This window comes from Desmodus rotundus, chromosome 8 (genome assembly GCF_022682495.2).
Source record: "Desmodus rotundus isolate HL8 chromosome 8, HLdesRot8A.1, whole genome shotgun sequence".
NCBI classification, from domain to species: domain Eukaryota; kingdom Metazoa; phylum Chordata; class Mammalia; order Chiroptera; family Phyllostomidae; genus Desmodus; species Desmodus rotundus.
In genome coordinates this window covers 15,079,788-15,101,121 of record NC_071394.1, presented here as the reverse complement: position 1 = coordinate 15,101,121, position 21,334 = coordinate 15,079,788, and the positions used below count along the sequence as shown (strand labels likewise).

At 42.6% G+C, this 21,334-nt stretch overlaps 1 protein-coding gene across 1 annotated transcript in view; it reads right to left on the bottom strand.

Annotated features, from left to right (window-relative positions):
* Positions 1–21,334, bottom strand: part of EXT1 (exostosin glycosyltransferase 1) — a 262,939-nt gene that overhangs the window by 9,755 nt on the left and 231,850 nt on the right. Inside the window, exons 3-8 of the mRNA XM_024572023.3 lie at positions 20,820–20,927; positions 16,132–16,251; positions 9,161–9,293; positions 6,482–6,600; positions 4,694–4,789; positions 1,373–1,462 (exon numbers count right to left, since the gene is read on the bottom strand). Of these exons, the coding sequence (XP_024427791.1) occupies positions 1,373–1,462; positions 4,694–4,789; positions 6,482–6,600; positions 9,161–9,293; positions 16,132–16,251; positions 20,820–20,927 (666 nt within the window). The remainder of the gene's footprint in view (positions 1–1,372; positions 1,463–4,693; positions 4,790–6,481; positions 6,601–9,160; positions 9,294–16,131; positions 16,252–20,819; positions 20,928–21,334) is intronic.

Sequence of the window (21,334 nt, the reverse complement as noted above, 5' to 3'; positions counted from 1 at the left end):
GTTGAATGAATGCGCTCCTGGGAGGCCAGCCTCCTTTGCAGGAAGCAGCAGACAAATGAGAGCAGGGTGTCCACACCCTGTGTTCCATCGCCCTCTTTCCCTTTGAACCATAAGTGCATCTTCTCCCCGGACCCCTTCCTCCTGCCGACTTACACATGACGCCATTGGCTGTGTGTTCACACGTTAATCCCCTGTGCATGCATCTCCACGATCATTCATTCACCAAGCATTTATAGAGCTTCCGCTACACAGAAGGCATTTCCCCAAGGTGAGGCCCAGCACATTTTGTCCTGGGGTTAGTTAGGTTGCCCTTGCATATCACATTTGTTCAACTCCATTTGACGGAAACGGGAAGCATCCATGGAATTTCAAGAGACACTGGGGCTGGTAGCTTAGGTAACACCAAGTCTTGGCTATGTGGGCAGGAGGCCATTTGAACCAGACTGGCTTCCAGTCTGGTGCTGGGAAGCGCCCACACTTAAATTGAAAGAAAAATGATTATGAATAAAAAGGACAAAAGAAAGGGAGAAGGGGAAAGTATAAGTAGCTAAGTCTTCACACTCTTCAGCGGCTACCATTAATAATGCATTTTCAAATATACTACATTTTTATATAACTGTGTTTGGTCCCTCGTATGGTTTAAAGTAAGGTTTCAGAGATCAATACTCATTCGAGTTGTAAAAATTGCTTTTCTGCCATATCTATCTTTCCTCTGCTCTCTCTCCTCCTCCTCCTCCTCCTCATATTCTTGGTGCAATCTTATTTTGGGCACAAATACCTGAATGTCTGAAATAGCAGGGATCCCCATCTCAGCCTTAAAGCAAAACCGTTTGCTCTTGTGTGGGTGAATGAAAATGAGCACTTTAAACCAGGACAGAAAAGCTGCCTCTGGAACCCAGTACATTGTTCCCTAACAGAGGCAACACACACCCACACAGGCATTAAGATAACTGGGGAAGGATGGGACTGCTTGCTCTGGGCAGCATGGTTTCGAGATCATGCTAAACAGGTGCCCCCTCCCGCCTCCGGCCTCCGGCCTCCTCTTGGTTTTTCTGTGCATCTGTCAGCAGCTGTGCTGTTTAAGAACAAAAAAATGAGGGCAGGCAGGCAGGGAGAGGTGAGGTTCAGCCGTGCAAATGAGGAGCCAATTAGCAGGGAAAACAAAGGGGAAGATGCCCTCATCAGGTGCCAGGTGGTGGCAAGGTGCTCACAGAAACGGGCTTGATTAAAAGCAACTCTGCAGGAAGTTTTGAAAAATGTTTCCGATTTGGCCAAGGCACAGGAAAAAGCAGCACTGGCACCTTGGGGTTTGGGGTGGTGCAGCTGCCAGAGGAGCCCACTGCCCACTCTTCGGGGAGGGGGGAGTGCTCACCTCCGTGGTGGAAAGTACGGTGTCCTCGTCAAGGCTGAGCACTGCGTCTGTGACGATGTTGTCATAGGGCAGAAAACGGCTGCTCATGACCTGGAGTAACCACAAAGCAAGCAGAAGGGAAGGAATTAGGAGAGAGGGAAGTAAATTTCGATGTTTTTTTTTTCAAGCCAATTCCCCAAACCTCAACCTTCAGAAAGAACATTCTAGCACTATGTCACCCCTCACCATTGAAGACTTCCTTTTCTCATCAGTGCCGACTCATGGATTTCACCATTTGGGCACCTACTGGGTACAGACACGTTGCTAGTTAAAGAGGGCGTGGAGGTGAAGAAGATACCTTCCCTGTGTGGGAGGAGCTCCTAGTCTGCAGAGAACAAGATCAAGATGACCAGTCCTCGCCTGGTGTGAAAAATGCCGGGAGCTCAGAGGATACGTGACGTGTCTTGCCCCAGATGGGCCCACCAGCATGTTCATCCCAGATGGTGTGATTCTCTAGATTAAGGTCCTCAGCCACTACGTGCCACCCGTCACAGGTCTGAAAAGGACCTCACAGATGACTCCAGGGCACACATGGCAACCTTACATTCACCACCTTCCTCAAGAAGTTATCAAAACAGTTAACGACATCCTCTTTGAATTCACACTTGGAAACCCAAGAGAAAAGCCACACTTACCATCCACTCTCAAGGCACAGAAGCCACAGAAGGAAGCAATTGGACACTGGAGACAGAGAGAAAAGGCAGACACCTAACCTGACTGCCAACAGTGTCTTCTCCACAAATGTGAGGATCCACCCTCCCACACCAGAGAGGCCCAAACTATATTTATGCCAAGAACTAGCTCCGATGGGGTTTGCATGCCTGTGAAGCTACTGGAGGGCTTATGACTTGGCAAAACGGGAAGAGCCCACTCTGACCCATCTCTGGGAGCTCTAGGGGTTCATCTACTACATCGTGGCTTCAGGGTCTGCTCCTACACCTCTGTCAACTGGGCCAAGCTTTTATTCTTTCTCAGGCTTTCAAAATAAAATCAAATCTAATGCAAAGTGATCGGTAGCCCCCCCCACACACAGTGCTCAGAAACCTCAGCCGGAAGCAGTTTTGATCCTGTTTCTGTGTCCGCTGACTAACACAGAAACCATGAGCTGCCAGCCTAGTGACACCCTGGCCTTCCCCTTGTTAAGTGTACAGGGGAGGACTGCAAAGACAAGGCCAATAAATTCAAAATAGGGTGTCACAGCCAAAGCAGCAGACACATCAATTTTAAACTCAAGCTAGACATAATCCTTAAAATGGGCTGAAGCCTTGGTTCCCTGGAACACAGAGGCTGCAGCAAGACTTACATGCAAGTGCTTTATCAGGAGGTGCAATTCCAGGGCAGAGAGAGCGAGGGAAAAGGCACTGTTATGACCCACTGGAAGCACTGGCGGAGGTGGCGGCTAGCACTCAACAAATGGCCAGATGCCCGAATGTACATCTAGCTGGAAGAATGTGAGGTATCTTAACAGACACATCTGTAAAGCCCATGAGATAGGTACTACTGTTATCATCAGACTCCTCGCTAAGAGGAAAAATACAAAACCAATCAATAAGTCTGTGCATAAAAATGCAATACTAACCATAGAAGTCAGAATGTCTCCCGGTGAGTCAGTCAAGTTGGATCATTTTTTAATATCCTGACATAGTCAAAGGAAGACTTATCTACCAGAAGAAGTTCTAGTCACCCATGGAAGCATAAATACAAAGAATACTGAAGTTCACAGTTAACAGCTTCCACCTGAGCACTGTTCGGGGGCTCAGGCACTGGAATTGGGGATACAGACACAGGAGGTGGCAGGCAGCAGGTTTTTGTGTGCTGGTCCCTTTTGAGAAGCCACAGCTATGGTGACGTGGATGCGTGAGGGCAAGTGAGACTGATGTCAGGAGCCGTGTGGTTATTCTAATTCCTGCCTTTCTCATTAAATGCTTCCCAAGCAGCTCTCTGGCCACCACGTTGCTGGGGGCCAGCCCCCAGAACACCATGATGGTTATCTGTCACATTCCTCACTGCGTTCCAACATCTTGCAACCAGCACACAGTAGGCCCTCGTATGCTGGAACTGAACAGGCAGTGCTCTGATCATCTCATCCACATGACAGCTACAATTTTCACTGTATTATGGTGAGCCATATGGAAGCACCACTTTCAGTGAGTCAAATGATGGTTTCAAATGCTTCAACCTCATATATTGATATTTTGTCATTCTGGCTCAAAGAGCCACTAATGTGGGATAATCTCTCATGACATGACCTCTTGGGGACAGAGAAAGGGAGTCTCTTAGATGACAATGCTTCACCCATCTCTGTTTCATTTAGTAGTGACTAATTTCTTCACAATGGATAAGATCTAAAAGCAGGCAATGAGAAGCAGCTAGAAAAAGAAGAACTCAACTCCAGCTTCCAACAGTGGAAGAAATTTCAAAGAGAAGGTAGCATGTGTAGAGGGGCTTAAAAGATGGTTGGGAAGTTTGACAACAGACATGGAGAACTGAGGGGCAGTCAAGACAGCAAATGGGAAAGACTAGAGGCAGGACAGGGCACAGGACAACTCAGGTACCTGAATGATCATGTGTGCTCAGAGGACAGGGTCGACAGGGTCTACAGGGAGAGGCAATGAGACAGATGATGGGGAAGGCCGGCTGAGGCCAGATTACACATGGCCTCCGATGTTAATTTAAAGCACTAGCAAACAGATTCCCTGAGGCCATAAGATGATGAAGAAGATCATCCGGTCCCGGGCGAGATGAACTGGAGAATGGAAACAAGGGGCCAGAGGCAGCCCTCATGACAGCCTGATGGAGACACTAAAACAAATGAAGGTGAAAATGTTGTTTTTCAGATAAAAGTGAGGAATAACCACTAGAAAGACACAACTAACTCAGATTAGTCAGCCTAGCCAACCCCATGCATCCACACAGTCATGAGCCGCCTCATCTTCATCCTCTTCACGTACAGATGGATTACTACTGCCTGGCCCCAAATTCACTCAGTCCTAACAGCAAGCCTATGAGGTATGTGTTGTTATTTCCATTTCGTAGATGAGGAAGCTAAAAAAAAGCATGTACAGGGTCACAAATCAAAGAGTTAGTATTAGGGACCTAGGATTCACTAATTTGAAAGCCTATGACTGTCAAAGCTGAGGACGTTCAGAGCCAGGTACAGTTTTAGAAAAAGAGTCCAGGGCCAGGAGGAGGGGCAAAACATTCAAGGCCCACATCCAAAGTACCCCATGGAGAAATGCAGATTCTGTGGTGGTTCCAATTTAGGTCCCCTTCCAGTCCTACCTTGCTTTCTCCTTCAATGACAAAGACAGGCACAGCAGTGGCAGGCCAGCGGTGTTTGGCTGGTAGGGGTTTGTCACAATTCCACAGAACTATGATCTGAAAGGAATAGGGAACCATTAGATGGCTTGGTATGGCTGGACTTATAGAGGCCTCCAGCCCAATGTTTCTTTTCATAGAGGGACAGGGACAGGGATGGGACAGAGAGAGAAGGTAGACATCCAAGCAAGGCAGAACAGCAGACATCAAAATGGACTTTATTTTTTTTTAAGATTTTATTTATTTTTCAGAGAGTGGGGAAGGGAGGAAGAAAGAGAGGGAGAGAAACATAGATGTGCAAGAGAAACGTCAATCAGCTGCCTCTCACACACTCTGAACTGCGAACCTGGCCCGCAACCCAGCCACGGTGCCTTGCCCAGGAGTCAAACCAGCAACCTTTGAGTTCGCAGGCTGGCGCTCAATCAGGGCCACATCAGCCAGGGCCACAACTCATTTTAAAGTGAGTCCACTCCCACACAACCTTCCAAACCTGATCATTTTAACAACGAAAGAGAGGACAAAAAGATTAACATAAAAAAAATTTCCGTCAAGGTGGTTGGAGAAAGGAGGAGGAAAACAAGTAATTTTAGAGTTGCTGGATCTTAATAAAGTGATTTTTTTTTTAATTTGAATACGCAGCTCTTGGTTTTTTAATTTTTTTAAATGTATCTGTTTTTAAATTGATTTTCTAAATTCTGGTATCTTATGAGAGGTGAGTGAGATAACAACACTGACCAGATTGAATAAAAATTTATACTGAACATATGCTATGAACCGGCACTACATCAGGCCATATGGGAGAAATAAAACTATTCAATACAGAACTACCATGAGCTCATGCTTTCTATTCTCCAGAATGGCTGCTAATTTTATGTGCCTTTATTAGTTCCGATCAAAGTGTTTCATTCAAAATTGTATACTTGAAAATTATTTCTTTCCTCATTTGTAAACCTTCAACTATAAGCTAATTTGCAAATCAGAAAAACCACTGTTAATAACAGCATATGGGAGAGAGACTGATTTGCAAAATGTTGTCAGTACCAGTTTAATCTTCTATCCCCAAAGTCACTGGTCATGACCTCAGTGGCAGGAAAGTTGATGTCTCCTGACAGCAACAAGTCTGTCTCTTCTGTTAAAACTTAATTTTCTGGGTCGTCCCAGTAGTACTTCTTTTTCTTTCTTTTTATTAAGTTTTTATTTATTTACTTTTAGAGAGAGGGGACGGGAGGGAGAAAGAGAGGGAGGGAAACATCAGTGTGCAAGATATACATTGACTGGTTGCCTCTTGTGCGCCCCCAGCTGGGGACCTGGCCCACAACCCAGGCATGTGCCCTGACTGAGAATCCAACCAGCCACATGACATTTTGGTTCACAGGCCGGCACTCAATCCACCGAGCCACGCCAGCCAGGGCCCAGTGGCACTTCTGATATTACTTTATCACTCTGACATTTAAAAACAAAATACCGTTCTTATATACTCTTTTAAAAATATGTTGTGATATATATATATTTTTAACCCGACCCCAGTGCAAAGATCTCTTCTCCATCCACCCATTACCGGTGCCACATTTCACTCCCAAGCACCTCTAAGTTGATGAAAAGGACATAACAAGGCATGACAAATGAAACGGGAGGAACAGGACACGAGCCACAATGTTTAATGAGTCCCAGGGATCAACGTGTGTAGCAGCAGGTGAGGGGTGGGTATCTCTAGACCACTAAGCAGAAGCAGGCAGGTTAACCCCCACTCACCTGGGCACAATACTGGGATTTGGCTGCGGCCATGAGAAGTTTCAACACTGGCTGGGACTGAGAGACGAGGGGCGTCACTGCATGGATGACTGCAGTGAATTTGGAGGGGGGCTTTAAACCTGAAACAGAAAAGGGAGAGCAGCCTAATGAAGCGCTAAAAACGAGACTGAGAAAATTACTGGTCTTTGCTCCGCTGCCTCACCCTGGAACTAATGTTTCCTTCTAGCATATTTTTGCTTCGCCTCCTAGGTCCTGACAGAACAAAAACAAGGTGAAAAGCTGCTGGTTAACTGCTGCCTGAGTCTAGAGTCCTGGAAAATTTGCAGCTCAATGACCATTTCCAGATTTTTCCTTTGATATCCCTTTCCTCCCTTGGGGATGCATCTTTGATCTTCCTTCCGCTTTGCAGGCACCCAAAGTCTAATTAAACACACACACACCCACCACTCTCAACTCATAAAGGGTCTACCCTAGTCACTTACATCTTAATACGGGTTTAAGCAAAGGTGCTCTCACCCAGGGTATTTGCATATGTCTTACTCTTAATTACGTAGTTAATAATAACTAGCAAGTGGTAAAAATTAAAAGAACAGCATCCAGAGCCTGACTAAGGTTTGGACGCCACTTTTTTTTTTTTAATCACTTACCGGTGGTGGGATCTTGGAAAAATTACTTAACCCTCCATGCTTCCACAGCTGTGAAACGGAATTGATAATAATAGTAGCAACCATATGGGGCTTTTATGAGAATTCAATTAAGTGAGCGAACGCATACAGGGTGCTTAGAACAGGACCTAGCAAAGAGAAGTGGTCAGTCTTTGGTAGCTGCGGTCATCACCACCATCACCATGCTCATCGTTCTGGAGTGGAAGCCTCTACACTAGTAAGAACCCTGTCTATGCAGCAGCAACATAGGGGACAGAAGAAGTATGTGACCCAGACCTTGGCCAACTGTGCGCGGGGAAGCCTGAGACAGAAAAGTAGCATAACTGCGCAAAGCTGTCACCAAAGAGAAAGTCAGATGGCCTCTCCCGGCACAGGTATTCCCGTAAGAACTCACTATGAAATTGGAAACCAGTTTAAAAAGTATTGTATATTTTTAAAGGTTTTATTTATTTTTAGAGAGAGGGGAAGGGAGGGAGAAAGAGAGGGAAAGAAACATTAATGTGTACGTGCCTCTCATGCACCCCCTACTGGGGACCTGGCCCACAACCCAGGCATGTGCCCTGACTGGGAATCGAACCAGCTACCCTTTGCTTCCCAGTCCACCTTAATCCACTGAACCACACCAGCCAGGGCTAAACAAAATTTTGAAACATCACTGTTTAGACCCACTGATTTCTCATTTTAGTAGTTTGCATGTGAACAAAAGAGTGCGGACATTTAAGTTTTAAGATGATACTGATGGGATAAAGAATCAGATTATGTACATTAAAGGATTATATGAATGTTTGTAGAGCAAATTATATAATACAATTAGCACTTCAATTGCATGTTAGAAAGAAGCTAACTTTCCCACTATCAAGATACACATTTAAGATTTTGTCACGTAAGAAGAATAAAGATGACGGAGGGGTTTGCTTTTTAACAGTGAGGGCAAGTCACTGCTTTTTGATTTTTTTCCTAATAGATTAAGGAGCATCATTTATACACTTCTAATGTGCTAAGTCTAAATGAAGATATTAATGCTCCATAAGAAATATACAGAAATTTATTGCTACCCAGTAGACCAGTCACTGATTTTGATATAGTCTCCATGACACAGTTGGATTGGATGAAAGGGTTCTTTGTCACTGGTTGCTACCCCAGGCCACGGATTTTTAGGTTACTTCTTATCAGCTAAATATATACAACTCAAAAGAGGGTGAGGGAGTTATGAGAGAATATCGGCATTGGGTAGGAAAATCTAAGAATCTCTTTGCTCCATCAACTTGAAAGGTGCTTTCCTATCCCAGGGTTCTCAAATTTGGAACTGTGAATGGTAGGGAATGTCCAAGATTTTATACCAGAGCAACTGTGGCCCCAAGTACAAAAATATCTATGGCAATCACAGTAGCATTTTGGAGACCTTTGTCCCTCTACCCATTTCCTTTTGCCCCATTAGTATTAAACTCAAATCTGCCCGAGAGCAGATGTTGTGTCTCATTTGACTTTTTACTTCCATCACCTGGCATTGCATTAACGTAGCATATAAAAGGAGCATAATAAATGTTGAATGAGTGATACATATCTCCCTTGTCGTATATTCTTAAATCTTTCTCCCTTCCCTTTATTAATTCAGTTTTCCTTTGGTATGAGATAGAGAAGTTGGGATTGTGAAAAAAATATTAGGGTGAGGTTTTCTAGCTCCATTTTATATATGAGACTTAAAATTACAGCTAATCCATTGCCATGTTCAAAACAGGGAGCCTATTTCTCAACAAGAATTGACTCTACTGAATGTAAAGCATAGCTGCTCAGATAAGAAAGGCATTTTCAAATTTTTTTTTTCACTTGCAACACTCTGCAGGATTTATAATTCTTGACCTTGATACACCCTTTATGACGGGGCTCGGTCGGCAATTTCCAATGCGGGCTGTCAGAGAGACCCGGACCCAGAATAGAAAAGTCGAGGGGCTTTGATTCCGGGCATCCGGAGGCTACGCAAGGGCAGTGAGTGCCCTGGAAGGAACACACTTACCTAAATTAGCATAGTAGTAAGGAAAGTCTCCCAGATAAGATGAATACTGCGGTAGTACGAACAATCCTCCAGGATGTTTGTTCCATATTAAACTGTTACGTGATATGTGCTTGAATATTCTGTCTTGAATAATCTGGAACGCGGAAACATAGCACACTGTGATGACAGGGCATCTGATAGGGACTGTGTGCCGTCCTACTGGAGGGGTGAAGACACTCAGAGTAGTGACCACGCACCCCCCAACCCCGCAGCCCACCAATTCTCCGCCGATCATTGTGTCTGAACACAAAGAGAGGACAGAGCAATGGAAGAAAGAGAAAGATGAAATATGGCTGACCAACTTTCCTGACTAAACTCCAGGTTAACCAGCCATACCACCTTGTCTTTCTGTAATAAGAAGTCACGTCCACGCTCATTTCAAGTGTGTGGAATGGTTTCCTGGACAGATGAGCATGTAACAGTGGGTCTGCATCGACACCAGGCAGATGTGGCCTCATGCACAGAGGTGTCAACCCAGACCCTGTGAAGACCAGGCTAAAGGCATATGGAAGGTGTGGCCCATTCCAGGAGCTGCAGCGGCTTTGATCTGTGGCTTTAATTCAGGAGGCAGATACATGTCCTTGTCCTATTTCGTTTTCCTTTAGAAGTCAACTGTTGGACTTTGGAGGGTGGGTTAGCTGAAGTTTTCTTGAATTGCGTCTCAAAAAGTAGCGAGGTAAGAATTATTTAAAACATCCTACAGAATACGACAAGAGCCATGGCATATGAAGACTAATAATAAGCAAGCTAGTTCATTAGTTTCTCTGGACTCTGGGACCTTGCAGATCATTAAATTCTACACTCAGAGCCAGGCATTCTCCCATCCTGGATCATTTGTCAGGCGAATGTGATTAATCCACTTTACGGATTTCTCTCTGTGACTTTCAAACTCTTGTAATTATACCAACTACTCATTAAGATATGATTTGGCAAATAATTAACTTGATACAGAATTTCATGTTTTCAGCAATGTTTTTTTTTTCTCCTTAAAAAAAGAAAGCCTGTCATATGTCTCAAGAGATTTAAAACCTAAATCATCATTTTCCAGCTCCTCATTTTATGCAATGCGATTTTAAGTACGGACCATTTTAAATGCAGTTTTGTTATTTGCTAAGGTTATTAACACCCTCATCTCGTCCCGCACGGTGACTGGACAAGCCATAAAGTGAGCTGCATTTATCTTTGCAAACCTTATCCTGTTTATATTTCTTAATCAGAAAGAAAAAAGAAGGAGCAAAGAGAAAATTTCTGCATTTTGTCTTTCCCCCAGATCAAAATGGCTAGTTTTATATGGCTGGGTATAGGTTTGTAACATGGTGAAGATCTCAGGAATCTAGCTAAAATATTAATGTTTCCTCTTTGTGGTATAGCAGAGACAGGTTACAATGCTGTTGTTACGCATTAATTATGAAAAAATGTTATGGTTGCAAAGGGTTTTTATGTGGCTACCAATTTCACTTTGTACACCATGTATTCCGGTTTGTTTTTTAAAATGATTCATCCAAATCCACTATCTATTTAATTTCTCTTATAGTTTTTCATTCCTCTGTGGTTTTTTTTGCTTTCCAAATTTATGTACCTTGCAGCACGTGGTCACTGAAACAAGTCTGGTATCAAGACACAGAGTAAAGTGACACCAGACGGCATCATACATCTGACCTCCACGCGAAAGGACGTGGAACGCAGACGTGGGACCCACTGCAGGTCTCTGGCTGGTTTGCTTCCCACTGTCAGAGACTGTTTTTGGTTGAGTATCACAACATTGTTATCTTTTTAATTCGAGGATATAATAATGTGTTACAGCACTTCTGAAATACCAATAAGCATATGATAGTCTCTTCAAATGGATCTTAACAGGAAGATATCAGCGAAGATGTGAAATGCTCAGTTTAAACTGGCTCGAGCAACTGGCCGCCTTTATGCCTCACTTTCCTCATTTGTAATAAACAATAAAATATCACAGTAACTATAACAACCTCTCAGGATTGTTAGGAAGAGTAGTGTAAGCTTTAACACTTAAGACTTGGGTTGCTTTTGCCAGTAATAAAACTAATGGCAAAAGCATTAATTTGTTCATTTTCAAGGCACAGATTTTTCCATTTTTACACAGCTATAATATCACAGACATTATGTATCATAGACATCTTTCCATATTACTAATAGTATTCACGGTCTACTTCTTTTAAATGACCAACAAGAGTACAAATTTTTCTATGCAATGAACACATTTATGAATTACATTTTTCCACATCTAGGACTGATTCTTTAAGATTTTGTCAAAGAGTATGAACACTTTTAAGGCTGTTCATTTTCCTGCCAAATGCCTTTCTAAAAAGTTTATGTCAATGCCTTCTCAAAAGTTTGAAAGACTATGGCTCTCATTTCACTAAATAGAAAGGTCATTTTGTCCCTCTCCTAATGTCCTATTCTCCCTGTCACCACACTGGACAGCTCCCAGAATCCTTTCAGAGCACTTGGGGCCCATGTCTATTGCTGGGAAAGGAGACATTACCTTTAGAGGTTTGACAGAACTGTGACTATTAAAAAAAAATCAACACACACATACACACAAACATATACACACATAACACAGTATTTTTATTATTATAGTCCCAAATAGCACCCTCGATAAGAATAGTTTCCTATTTATGTGACTTCAAAGGGAAGAATGACAGCCTCCTTATTTTTCTTTTTTCTGTGCCATCTTTTAGGTGACAGTCATTCCGTGTGGCTCTGACGTGGTCTCTTGACCAACGCAGTGTTACCTAACACACACAATGCCACCATATGTCCCCTCACTCCAAGCCAAAGCAATTTTCTATTTCCATTATCTCATTGATTTTAAGATTTCACGGTACAATAGCATCAGCAAGACTGTGGTTTAAATGCACATGGTTAGATAACCGAAAAGTAAAGAATGAAGACTTCATAAAACTCCACTAAAAATGTGCTTTCCAAGCTAACGTTAGCTGGTTTCACATATTATTACAATCTCATGCACTTTTTTTTTTTTCGCTCACCCTGATTCTGACTGGGCTCCTGTGGTTCAATCCCCTGTGCCGGGTTACTACAGTACAGCATTCTCACACATAATGGAATTCAGGAAGGAGCACTGTCTCGACAGCATTTTATTATTGTTCCATCATTACTTGTCAATTTGCACACACAAAAGGACTAAGCTCCAAAGGGCTTAGCTCTTATTAAATAGCTCTTTAACTGCAAGATGCAGAATAAGGAAACTTCAGTCACACTGGCAACACTATGCTAGTTGAGTCCTAAAGATGACAGAGAGCAGCACAATAGAATGCACCAACACCATGACCCTGGCACTGAGAAGAGAATGAGGCGTGTGCTGTTTTCAATAGTGTCTAAGTACTACCTACAACTTTAAGGCTCATAATCTCCAAACCTAAGTAATCCCTTTCTCATGGCCTAGAATACAGAAGGCAAGGAGGGAAGTCTCTGAGTGCAGAACCACCTGAAGCAATGGGCCCTCAAATCTCTGTTGTCTGTGGGTAACTCTGATTTATCCTCCGACCTTTGGAGCTCCAACCGGGACTAAAGGACTTGTATTATCTACCTTCTAAGCCAAGTGGGTAGTATCGTTATGAATTAGTTAGAACATTCTCACAAACAGATTGGCTTTGTTTATTTGTATGTGGATGGCACTTTCTGCCAGCCTCTGTTTTTCTATTTACATTGGATGTCTGGGTTATCTGAGTTCTGAATTAAAAAGCGAAACTAGATGGTATCTCTCATGCAATTCAGTTAAGAAGTCAGATTGTTCCAACCTGATCTTGACACTATATAAGGGGATTTGACAGTTGCTATACATTTGAATGAAGTATATGGTTTGTAGTGTTTTCAAAACAACTGTGCGGCTAAAGAACTACACGGCTTAAATCCAAGGGGAAGAAAGCATTTCCGGGCACAGAGATGATAACAGCTTGACTTAAGTTCCTATTCTGATGAATGTAACACATCCAACTGTTATTACAGGATAATTGAGCACTGCTAACTTAATAGGCACAAGACCAGATCTACGCAATAAACCATACTGAAAAGCAACGTAATTAATGAGATACCATCTTTCATCTGGAAAATTAGGGAAGTTGTGTATGTGTGTGTTTTAATTATGATCCTTAAGGCTGACAAGCTCGCAGTAAGAGAGTGTCTCCCCCGGACAGCTTGTGAGAGTCTAGGCTGATACAGCCTTTCCGAAGAATAATTTGCCAGTACATAGCATGAGCCTCCAAAATGCCTAGACTCTTTGGTTGAGTAATCTCACTGGACTCCATACTAGAGAAATAGAGGTGTAGTCTAAGACACATATAGAAAGTCAATGTTTGAATAAAGGGTTTGTATCTATGCCTATAAAAATAAATAATTAGAAACAACCTTAATTGTCAACAATAACAAAGTGGTTAAATAAATGCAGGCTTGCAGCAAAGGACGGCACACAGAGTAAAAAATAAAAAATGAGGCCATGTGGCCTGGGTGTTTGAGAATGGACGACTAATAAGGCTAAACTAAAAGGCTAGAAACAGACCCAAAGAGGCATAAGAGTGGCATGTGAGAACACCAATGAAATATATCGAGACAACTACACAATAATTTGTAAAAAAAAAAAAAAAAGTTTTTTTTTCCAACACAGATCATACGTAAAAGCAAATTGGGTTAAAGAGCTCAATGTAAAAAAATTAATTATGAAAGTACTAGAAAAATATAAGTAAATATGTGTATATAAAAATAGAATTGTGGTTGAAAAGTTCTTTTTAACCATAACAAATAGAAAGATTGCCCAATCATAAACAAAATAGAAAGGAATTAGGGAAAGATATTTGCAACAAGAGGCAAAGGGTTAATACTTTTTAACATAATAAGGTCTTAAAAATTAATGAGAAAAAGTGGGACAACTTTGTGGCCATTTCTATTTCTTTCTTTATGAGTTTCCTGACCAAGAAGTATATAAAAATATTCATTCTTACTAATATCCTAAGAAATGTAAATTAAGCAAATAATAATATATCATTTTTAAAGATATAGTGCCCAATATTGGTGAAAGTGAAAAAAAAACTGAACTCAAAACAGGTCTGCTCATATTTGCTGGAGGGAATATAATTAGCTTGATTCTATTACAGAAAAATTGACAACTCACTTTAGAAATCATAACATTTGTCATAGTCTTTGAACCAAGTCTTTGAATTCAAGGAACTTTTCCTAAGGAAGTAATTTCAAACCTGCCCAGAAATTTTGCACTATGGCTATTTGCTTTAATGGTGTATATAATAATAATAAAAAGTCAAAAACAATTGTAATGGGTTCAAATTGGATATTCATTAAAGAAATTAAGTGATATCATGAATGGAGTATTATAGTCATTAAAATAATTACATAAAAATCTAAGAACATGAGAAAATATTAACAGTACATTTTTAAGCTGAAAATATATAAAGTACAGAAGACTCCTTTTCAAATTAAAAATGACAACATATTTATACATTGGCATAGAAAAGAACTAACATATGTATTTATCTGTATGTGTCAATAGTGATTTTGCATGGGTAGGTTATTTTATTCTGTAAGTATTTTCCATTATTTTCTAAAATAAGCATGTGCTTCTTTGATAAGAAAGCACTACTAGTCTAAAAAGATAAAGAAGAAAATGAGATTCAACTTTCCTTAAGAAGGGCCTAGGAAAGGTCTTCTAAAGAGGGCAGGACCAAGAAAAGAAAAGTAGCATCTATTACATGTTCAAATCTGCTGCTATGAACAGCAGACTCAATCAGTTTAATTGAAGGGAGTGCTTCGGAGGTACAGGAGATGTTATTTGCAATGAGGAAGGCTTCTGAAGCCATTCTGTCCCCACTGTTCCTTTAATGGGGTGAGCCTGGGCCCTAAACAGCCTGTTTCACCTAGTTTCAGGAAGGAAAAAACAGGTGCGCCATTCATGAGAGGACCAAGCATGCCCCCAGGCGAGAGCAGGAGCCCAGGCTAGGCTCAGGGCAGGTAAGTAAATGCCCCACTGTGCCTGGGGCAGGACCAGCAGTGGCTCTGATACTCAGGATGGCAAGAAAGTAGTGGTATGGGCAAAACAGGGTGACCAGACTTCTCAGCGTGTGCTCCAAAGGAAATACTCCGAAAGGGAGGCCCCAGATGCCACCGCCTCGGAGTCACTGCATACCGAGCCTCACTGGAGTACCCCTGCTCTCCCGCCTACATGCCTCTGACTCAGGAGTGTGCAGTTGCCTAAATCTTTTCTTAGCTCTTTGTGCCACTTTGGTGTAGCCTCAGGCCATCGCTCTCTGCTCTATTTCCAAAGGTTCTAATCCTCTCCATGCTTCCCTGTCCTTTTTCCCTCCAGCCTTAAAAAAAGCAGCTTGAAAGTGGGCACCCATCTGCCTACAAGATTGGCTGATTTCATCAAGTTTAACACTTTCTGAACCAGACGGGTGTAATCCCGACTTCCTTCTTAACACATCCTTGCAGCATCGATGCTGGGGGGCTTGTATATGTCTTGAGAACTAGTTCTGCTGTGCCCCGATGCCTTTGTACTAGAGGTGGTCAGAGAGTGGTTCATATGTTTACTGTGGTAGAAAATTTCCCCTACTTGGTTACTACATGTCTTCCACAGATGCTGTTAAGTATGAGCGACAGGACAGTCATCAGCCACATATCCCCGAAATGACCTAAGCCAGAGCCCATCATGTAGTTTCTCCTCCTGTCAGCTTTCCCCTGAGTTTGTCAGAAATGGACTTACTTGCTTGGGCATGGCAGAGCAGGTGAAAAAAAAAGTTAACTGTCCTATCCAATGCACAGAAAATTCGGTTTTGCCCCGTTTGACCAAATACACATCACCACCAGCAAACAGAAGGCCAAGAGAAGCGTATAAAAGACCATTATTCAACAGAGGGCCAAGTGGTCCCACTTACCTCTAGTGTAGTTAATACAATCTTCTCAACTGAAGAAAAATAAGCCTCCCACAAGAATTGTGTCTGCTGTCTAAGTGCTAGGATTTTATCCTGATGAATAGACCTGATTGTAGAAGGAATCTGGAACACAAGGGGAACACATCGTAACTATAACAGGACAACAATGACATGCCATTGCATCAAAATAACCCACTTGGGCTTTTGTTCTTTACGGCACTTGGCTTCTAGCATACAGATCTACTAAAAATCACCAACCTCTCAGTTAAAATGCCTTTCAGAGGTGTCAGGTACAAAACAGCACTTATTGGGCATCCATTTTAATGACCTTTAATGAATGAAAGTCGGAGATCACCTCTAAGGTTCCGAAGCAGGTCATCAGTTGTTTAGGGTGTTCCTATAGTAGCAATTGCCATTTTCTCCTCGGAGCCCCACAAATCCTTGATCTTGCACATGGACAACCACATTTTACAGAGAAGGAGCTACAGGCCTCGGGGAAAGGCTGAAAGACATCATCCCCGCCAAAGCGCTTTTAAGACATGCCATGCCAGGGACTACAAGTTACCTACTCAAGGGCTTTTCATGGAATGCCTCTGAGCCTCTCAAGGAATCGGAAGCCCTGGTTAGTCGATTCTATGTGCACATACCTCCTACCTCACCTGAGAGCTCTTCTGCCCCCCAGAGCCCTCTCCTTTTGTCTCCGGCACTTACCCCAATCTAACGCGATCTTTCCAACCTTGAATAGGTGTAGTCATAGCTGCTCTCTACCACACTACATAATTTTAAAGGCAGCTCTATGTCCTATCCATATCGCTACACATTTTAAGGCAGTAAAGTGGCCTTTCTATAGTAGTCACTTAAAAAAATAAGAGCTGACTTGGACATGGCCATGTGAAGCCACAAAAGGGATATCATTATTTTTATTAGCAGAGTAGCTAATGGTTAAGCACAAGACACATGATTTAGACAAAACAAGGGGGGATTCTTGGCTTCTCCATTTACTAGAAGCAATTCCTTGGACAAGTTACTTGATCTCTCAAAGATTCCATTTCCTCATTTCTAAAATGGGGCTATAGTACTAATATCGGAAGGCTGTAACAGGATCGGAGAAGTGCTTACTTAGCACGGTGCCTAGAACACTAAGGGCTTAATTAGAGTAGCAATTATTACTACCGATGTTACCATTATTGGCATAAGGGTGATGATATTTAAGGCTGGACCAACGGCTTCACGTGTGCATGTGAACTGGCTTGGGTCTGGAGCTCTGAAGTGTACACTCTGGGTTTCTGGTGAGTTTCCTGGGCTTGCTTCCTATCTTTACTTATAGCGCAAGATCTCTCATTTACAGACTCTACCCTCTTAGGGGCAACTCCTTGTGCTTATTAGCAGGTGCCCTTTTGTGCTCACCTCTTTCTGCATGCTTGCTTCCCGTAACTACTCGGACAGACACCCGGGGCTCGGCTGATGAAAGAATGCTGTTTGTGGCTTTAATAAGTTACCCACGGCATTGTGACTAAGACTCCCTCTGAATTTCCACTGGAGGGGAAGGTGGCAGCATTGCTTTTAAGAGGAGCAGTAAAAAACTGCTCCATAAGAAGAACAGAAGGACAAGCTGTCTTGCCTTGGCCACATCCAAAAGCAGATAGTAAATCTGGGCTCCAGAGTGTGTGCATGGAAGGAAAATACCCTTGGAGAAGGGGGACAGACCATTCATATCACGAACCCTAAGCAGGTCGAAGCAAATTTATTTTTATTTACTCACTGAGAAGTTACTTAGAGTGCCAAAGAAAGACCAGAAAAAACTACCCTGCTCAGTTTTCATCATCACGCTCTCTTCTAAGTGTCAGCGGCATTTTTAAGAGTCATGGAGCTTGATGTCACTGTTTCATCATGGTCGTGAGGAACCACTCCGTTAGAAACATGCCAAGAGCTATCGCTCTGTGGTCTCCAGAAAATGGGATGGGCTGTGGTTATGAAAGGAGAGAGGGGATATCACGGATTACCCGGCCACTACACGCCCCTATCTTTCAGAAGCCGCGTCTTTATGTTCTTACATCAGGTGGAATATATATTCGCCTTCTTTGTGTGCACGACCCAAGTGTCTGACATCGCCCTGCAAAGGGTCCTGGAGGGTAATTCCGATTGATTGAAAAGACCCAGTTCTAAGTTTTAATGGCATTTGACTGTTGGTTATTAATTTGCTTGTCCTGAGGGGCTGGTATGGAAAAGCGATAAATTAATTCTAATTTGGCCAGATTGTTTTGGAAGCTGCAGAACCCAAAGTCTTAATAAGAGGTCGTGGATGGTAACAAAACTCATGAGATCTACCAAAATAGATGTAGAAATACACACTGAGCTCTCTTGGTGACATGATGACGAGAACATATGCAAATAAAAACATCCAAGCTGTTCTAAAACAGGAAACGAAAAATTGTAACATAACAAAAACATTCCCCAGAGCAGACATTTGGGCCCGTCGCCAGCTCTCTAAAACCACAGTCAACGACAGTGCAGCCGCTGTTCCACAGGGAGACAGCTGTGCAAAGTCAGAACGCACGTGAGCAAGGAGAATACCAGCAAGCGTGGGTGGGCACGTAACGAAAAACACAATCTTCGGGGTCAAGCCAAGAAGTTGCTTCAGAAAGTGAATAGGCATCAACTTTGGTGAAAAGGTAGAAAACGGACAACCACAAAGAAGTGTCCCACAGTGTTCTCTGCGTCAAAGACAGACTCCCAACTTATTTACATCGAACTCATGGGAACATTGGTGCGTAAATGGAGAAGTTATGGCTTGTGTTTCGTATTCCCTTTATTTCCCAAATTTCCTTTACTAAACATGCATTATCTGTCAAAGTCATAAACGGGAAAAGGCACCATGGAGAGAGCCACGTTCATCACTGTGGGCTGGCCTTTCGGGAGTAAAGGTTTTAGGTGCACACCGGCTCTGGGCTGGAAGGACGCTCGCTCCTGGACCTTGAATGCCTCTTTCGTCCCGGAGGTCCCAGGGGCACTCAGGTCACAGAGGACCAGACAGAAGGTGTGCTCTGGGCGCTGGACACAGCGTGGCTTGCCTAATCCCTAGCCCTGTCACTGAGAACTATCTCATCAGCTACTTCGGGGAGAGTGCTGCCTCACTTTGCCATCCAGCCAGCCCACTGGCTAAGCAGCACCAAAGTAGAATCAACAGCAGTCAGAAACTCAATTTTCTGGATATCAAAAAGAGCAAGGACATTAAAAGAAATGATTCTACAAATATCTGTGGCAGTTCAAGATAAAGTACAGAATGCCATGAAAGAAAAGCATTTAAATATTCTGTAATTTTAGAGAAAGGAGCATGGTAATTCATATAGAACTTGAATATTATTACACAAAGGGGCTATAGGGAAATCCTTCGTGACTAACTGTTGCTGTACTTGGGTGTCTCTCTGGGAACTGTATCTCCTCCCCAGGCAGCCCTCGAGAAGTTCAAACTTTAATTAAACACCCTTGTCAAAGATTAGTTCACCACAGTTATTTGGATTTATTTCTGAGCTCCGTATTCTATCTAGTCCATTGGTTTGCATGGCTGTCTTTATGCCAGTACCATACTCTTTTGATGTCTGTAGCTTTGTAATGATTTTGAAAGCAGGAAGTATGATGCCTCCAGCTTTGTTCTTCTTTCTCAAGATTGATTAGGCTGTTTGGGGTCTTTTGTGGCTCCACATGAATTTTGGAACTGTTTTTTCTATTTCTGTAAAAACTGCCACTGGCATTTTGATGAGGATTCCACTGACCCTGTAGATTGCTTTGGGTGATATTGATGTTTGAACAACATTAAGTCTCCATTCCACGATATGGGACAACATAGAGGAACCTTGAGTATATTATGCTGAATAACACAAACCAGTCACAGAAAGACAAATACTGCAGGATTCCACTTTCACGAGGTATCTAAAAGAGTCAGACTCACAGAATTAAAGAGCAGAAAGATGGTGGTCAGGGGCTGGGGGAAGGGATACGGGGAGTTACTAATTCATGGGTGCAAAATTTCAGTTAAACAAGATGAGGAGGCTCGTACGACAACACTGCACCTACAGACAGTAATGCATTGCACACCTCAACATTTGTTGAGAGGGATCACATTACATGTTCTTATCACAATAAAATTTTAAAAATCTAAATGGCCAAAAATACACTTAAACATTTTTTTATTAGAGGCTGCTCTTTCAACTAGATATCTTAAAGATAACACTCACTCAAGTTCCCGGAGCGGATCATTTGAGCAATGACAACACTAATTATAAGAATCAACCCTAGAGACCTCTCTCTTTCTGAAAATTAATCTGAAGGCAAATACAGAAACAGGGGAAAGGAATAGGGAGCAGTAGGATGGTACAAGACCTCTCTTCTATCATGTCTAAAAATTCTGGATGCTGAAGGGGGTGGATATACACCTCTACTCACTATCAAAGCTCACATCCATTCCCTGCAACTTCTCCTTTTCCTAATACACTCCCTGGACCTGGGCAGATTCTATGCTGGCAAGTGCACAATGTCATATTAAATGACTTCATATTCACCATGACATAGACCATTTTCTCCTGATAAAATTTCTTTTATAGAGCTGACCTTTTGGATTCATCTTCTTTGAAAGTTTGGATGGGGGCGGCAATAATCTACTGATCGGTAGAAGGCCACAGCCCCTTCCTTACCTGTAATAACAATCTTTCATCGCCTATGACGGCAGCTTGGTTCCAATTAATCACTTCAGAGAATGGCAGCTCCCATCCATTGCTGAGCATCACAGGGACACAGGCAGCCTGTGCAAAGAAGGGGACCTCATGAGTGAGGAGAGCAACAGCAGAAACCATTCCCATCGGGGGCAAAATCAGTACAAATTCAATTACGGGCATTTCTTATATTGCATGAATGGCTGAGGCCAGAGGAAAGTAAGCTTTCATGAGTTATCAAGTGATAGGAAGATTGTATGTATTCAGCCGAGACAGTAACATTTGCAAGTCTTGCTGTAGAATCCCAAAGCCTCATTTCTATTCTACCACATGGTCTGGCAGACCTGTCTTTCATGGAGACGACCAGCCTCACTGGAGAAGCTTTACTGATGTAACAAAATCTTTCACCAACAAAACCTCAGCATAAAACCAACATTGAATGTGAACAGCTTTGTCAGTGTAACTGCCACAGGTCAGCTTGCAAGTGGTTTACTCCG